The following is a 4155-nucleotide window of genomic DNA, read 5'->3' as shown; positions in this document are numbered from 1 at the left end:
ATTCTTAACTTTTATTTATTAAAAAGGATGTCCTTAATCTTTATACTATACATGACCACAAAACGTTGTCCTTCCACTCTCTGCTCCCATAAATTAGCTAACTTTGTATCATGGACAGAAAATTTGTGGAAAGCGAAACCCAGAAAGTTTGTCAGTTTAAAAATAAATGTAAAAGATTTAAGGACTTCCTTTTCGCTTTCTCGGTATTAATTCGGTTTTGCAGGATTTCCTCCAAGTTTAAATACTGGTTAATTTGCATTCAAGTTGTTTCCAAAATGAAGTAATGGTTGAAAGTAGCCATTTTATGCTTTAATTCATTTTTAAAAAGGCAACTGAAATTACTACATAGTTTTATACAATTAAAAGGTTTTAAAAAGTGTCTGTCTGAATACCATTGTGTAAAAATCGCAATGCAATACGTTTTGTTGAAAAGACACTTCTTATATAAAACGGTTTGTTCCTTTTAAATAAATTTGTGCTAAGTTCAAACCTCTATAAAAATTATCAAATTTAAATCTTAAACTAAAGTAATAATATTACAACTGCAAATTATTCACTACTGCTTTGTTGTGTTACTTTGTTTTAATAAAACCAGTTAAAAAATTTTGATTAAGTATTCATTTTGTGTTAATTCTTATTTGAAAAACTATTCAAAGATTTTACGTCAAAATAACATACAATTATAATACATAAATTTCTAAAAATATACATTTTTTGGAAGTTTGCAGGAACAAAATTCAAAATCTGAAATGGATCCCACAAATTTTAACGCTCTACTTATGTTCTGTTGTTTTGTTTTCACAACGCTTTTGGTAAGAGTAGAATATTTTCTGTACCACTGGGTTGGATCTCAGCAAAATAATGCACCTGCAAGAAGACTTCATAGAAACACATCGCGTCAAAGTCAACCCAATTCTTTAACAGCAGATATAGCTGAAGAAATGTTGTCACAGTACTTAGGTGAAAGCGCCTTAGAAAATGAGAGACTTTCCGTAGAAATACAAACAGAACAGTCTAATTTTAATTTAGATAGACTAGATGGATCTAATACTCAACAGACGTCTATATAAATTGGATGATTTGGTAACTCTACTATGGTTGTAGGCAAGTTGTGTTATGAGTTCTCTTTGATATATACCAGCTTTAAGGAGCAAATCGTTAAAAAGATTTCTTTATAACTTGCAGGACCCAGGTAAGACACTACATAAAATATTAAAATCGAAATAAATTTCTAAAAAGGTTAATACAATAGATTCAAATTTTTTAATTACAAGTAATTAATTAATTAATTTCTTATGTTTTCAGTTCTCCTTTTATGAACTAAACAACAAATTATGTATTTGTTGTTTGGACAAATACCAAATACATAATTTTTCATTTATTCGAATCTGAAATATTTTCATTACCTAGTCGAATAATTTTTTTATTAAGTGCTCTTGAAATTTTTCTTTTGACTTAGATTCTAATTAAATCTTCATCAAATAGCTTCATAATGTTAATACATGTTTTTTCAAGGGTTACTGGAACTACTCAGTGATGAGGAATGAATGTGAGGCTGCTAGAATTAATCAATAATTTAAAAACAACATTCGTTATCGGAAGTAACGCAAGTTCCTCAATTTCATATATTTTCTTTGGTCATTATAGGACTGGGTCTGGAAAGTATGATTTGGATTTTTTCATTATTTCATATGAAAAATTTATAAATTTTTTAATTCTTTTAACTATAAATTGCATATGCACTTATATATACATAAATATAAGTACATATCATACACTATGTTTTCTAAATTCGGTTGAAAATTCATCTTATTCTAATCGATTTACTTTTTAGACTTGAACTGAACCATATTTTGTAGTACCTATTTGCATATAAGTTAACAGCATAGATAGTAGATAGCAATAACACATAGCGGTAAATACAATGCTATATATTTTTATTTTCCAATAATTAAATAAAAAAAATAACATTTTATTACCAGGTGATGCTAACGATTATGATACCAAACGTGTCGAAAGACCTGATTATTTTTGGATGTGCGGCTAAGCAAAAGAGTAAGAAGAGTTTCCATCTTGTTAAAAATTTTGTGGATCCATAACATAGAAATCTTCGTATTAACAATATTGAACTTAATGACTTTTGGCAATAAACATATTCTGCATAATTTCTACAAATTGTTTTAATATATGAAAATTGATATTCGATTCCAAAAGTGAGAATTGTTAGATACTAGGGCCGCCTTTGTGTAAATACTGTCGCACCCAAAATGTGCAATACTGACTATAAAATAGTATTTTGAGCTCCAATAACATCAAAACACCCTAATGTAGCAAATACTACACATTTACGTGATTTAGTTAAAATTATCAGTCGATATTAGACTGAAGATATAAAGCTATTACCACATGCAAAATTTACAACTCGAAGTGCAATAATATACATAATGACTCAATTGAAAACTTTTAAATTTCAATTATTTTTTTTATGATTATGATTATAAAACCAATAATAAATATATTGGAACACATTATTATTTTTGTAATATTTCTGTATTTTCGATTTGGTCGTTTTAGTAATGAACGAATCCATGTGGTAAATTGATCCGTATGCGACACCAAATTAAACTTCATCCACAAATAACGAAAGTCTTGCCCCATCAAGACTTTTAGTCATAATGCGGTCAAAACAATGTGTAAAACCTTGGGTCTCAACCATTTTATGTCAGCATACTCTAGATAGTGGTAAGAAGTTCTATTGGAATATCTGCTTTCTTGACAGGATACTATATAGTATAAATGCTGAACTTAATTATTCTATACTAAATTTAAATCAAAATATACAACAATTTTATAAAATTTAGTGAAGTATGAAAAAATGTCATTTAATGTCATTGACATACCAAAATGTTTGCAGAATTATTAAAGAAAAATTCATCTTAAATATTGTGATTTCAAATTTGTTTGGTTACCACATCTAAATGACTTAAGTGATTGTTTTGTTCAAAATCTGTGAAAAAATTAACTCTTCAACTTCTACCTATTTTCTACTCCATTTCACTCTTCGTTTGCATTTGGAACTTTAGTAGTCCTTAATTCGATCTAAGTTCATTATTTTCTTAATTACACCGTTTCGTTGGGAGTAAAGGCAAATACCATTGCGTGTTATTTAGTGCTTAGTGCAGCTTAATTTTTTTGTTGTTAATACAGATCAGCATTTTTTGTATGAATGTGATAGGTAATACTTTAGCGAGTTATTGATAAATATTTTAGTGATATTAGAAAGTCAAGAAAGTTATTGCAAAACAAATGTAATATATAATTTTATATATATATAAGATATATCTATGAAAATAATTATATATACATTGTGACCGAAAAGTTTCCGGAAAATTTTAAATAAAACGCAAAATTCTTAATCTTCATCAATATTTATTTTATCTCCTTCAAAATATGCTCCATTAGAAGCGATACACAAATGCCAACGTTTCTTCCAATCATCAAAACATTTTTTATAGGCGCTTTCCGGTATGGCTTTGAGTTCCCTCTGCGAATTCTGTTTTACGTCTTCTATGGATTCAAAACGCGTTCCTCTGAGTGGTAATTTGAGGTTGGGAAACAGGAAAAAGTCACACGGTGCAAGATCAGGTGAATACGGTGGCTGTTCGATGGTATTTATTGAATGTTTGGCCTTAAAATCGTTGATAATGTTGAACAAATTGAGGTGAATCGGAACAAGCCGGGCGTTGACACGTCGCATACACAAATTGTCCACCAAAATCAAACGAGCCATCTCACGACCGATGCCTAGCTCTCGTGCTATCTCTCTAACACTCACATGAGGATTTTTGAACACGATTTCCTTTGCCTTTTCAATGTTTTCGTCGGTGGTAGAGGTCGAAGGTCGTCCAGAACGCGGCATGTCTTCGACGGTCGTACGACAGTCCTGAAAGGCTTTGTACCACTCATAAACTTGAGTTTTCGATAAAACTGATTCCCCATAAGCCTTTTGTAGCATTCGCAACGATTCTGCACACGAAATTTCGTTCGAAAAACAAAATTTGATGCAAACTCTTTGTTCAATATTTTTTTCCATTGTTTTTTTCGCAACGCACTACTGAGGTGAACTGGTTTCAACAGCTGCCGTAAACGAACTGT

At 30.1% G+C, this 4155-nt stretch overlaps 1 protein-coding gene and 1 long non-coding RNA gene across 2 annotated transcripts in view; both read left to right on the top strand.

Annotated features, from left to right (window-relative positions):
* LOC119680038 overlaps positions 1–1070 on the top strand; it is a 3367-nt gene extending 2297 nt beyond the window's left edge. The window contains exon 6 of the mRNA XM_038092663.1: positions 729–1070. Within this exon, the coding sequence (XP_037948591.1) occupies positions 729–1070 (342 nt within the window). The remainder of the gene's footprint in view (positions 1–728) is intronic.
* Positions 1071–1517: 447 nt separating this feature from the next.
* On the top strand, positions 1518–2171 carry LOC119672320. Its single transcript, XR_005251880.1, has 3 exons — positions 1518–1662; positions 1835–1915; positions 1983–2171. It is a non-coding gene; the product is annotated as an uncharacterized LOC119672320 (long non-coding RNA).
* Positions 2172–4155: the final 1984 nt, after the last annotated feature.

Source organism: Teleopsis dalmanni, chromosome 1 (assembly GCF_002237135.1).
Source record: "Teleopsis dalmanni isolate 2A chromosome 1, ASM223713v2, whole genome shotgun sequence".
Lineage (NCBI taxonomy): Eukaryota > Metazoa > Arthropoda > Insecta > Diptera > Diopsidae > Teleopsis > Teleopsis dalmanni.
The sequence above is the reverse complement of the archived record's forward strand: the minus strand, read 5'-3'. Positions and strand labels throughout refer to the sequence as shown.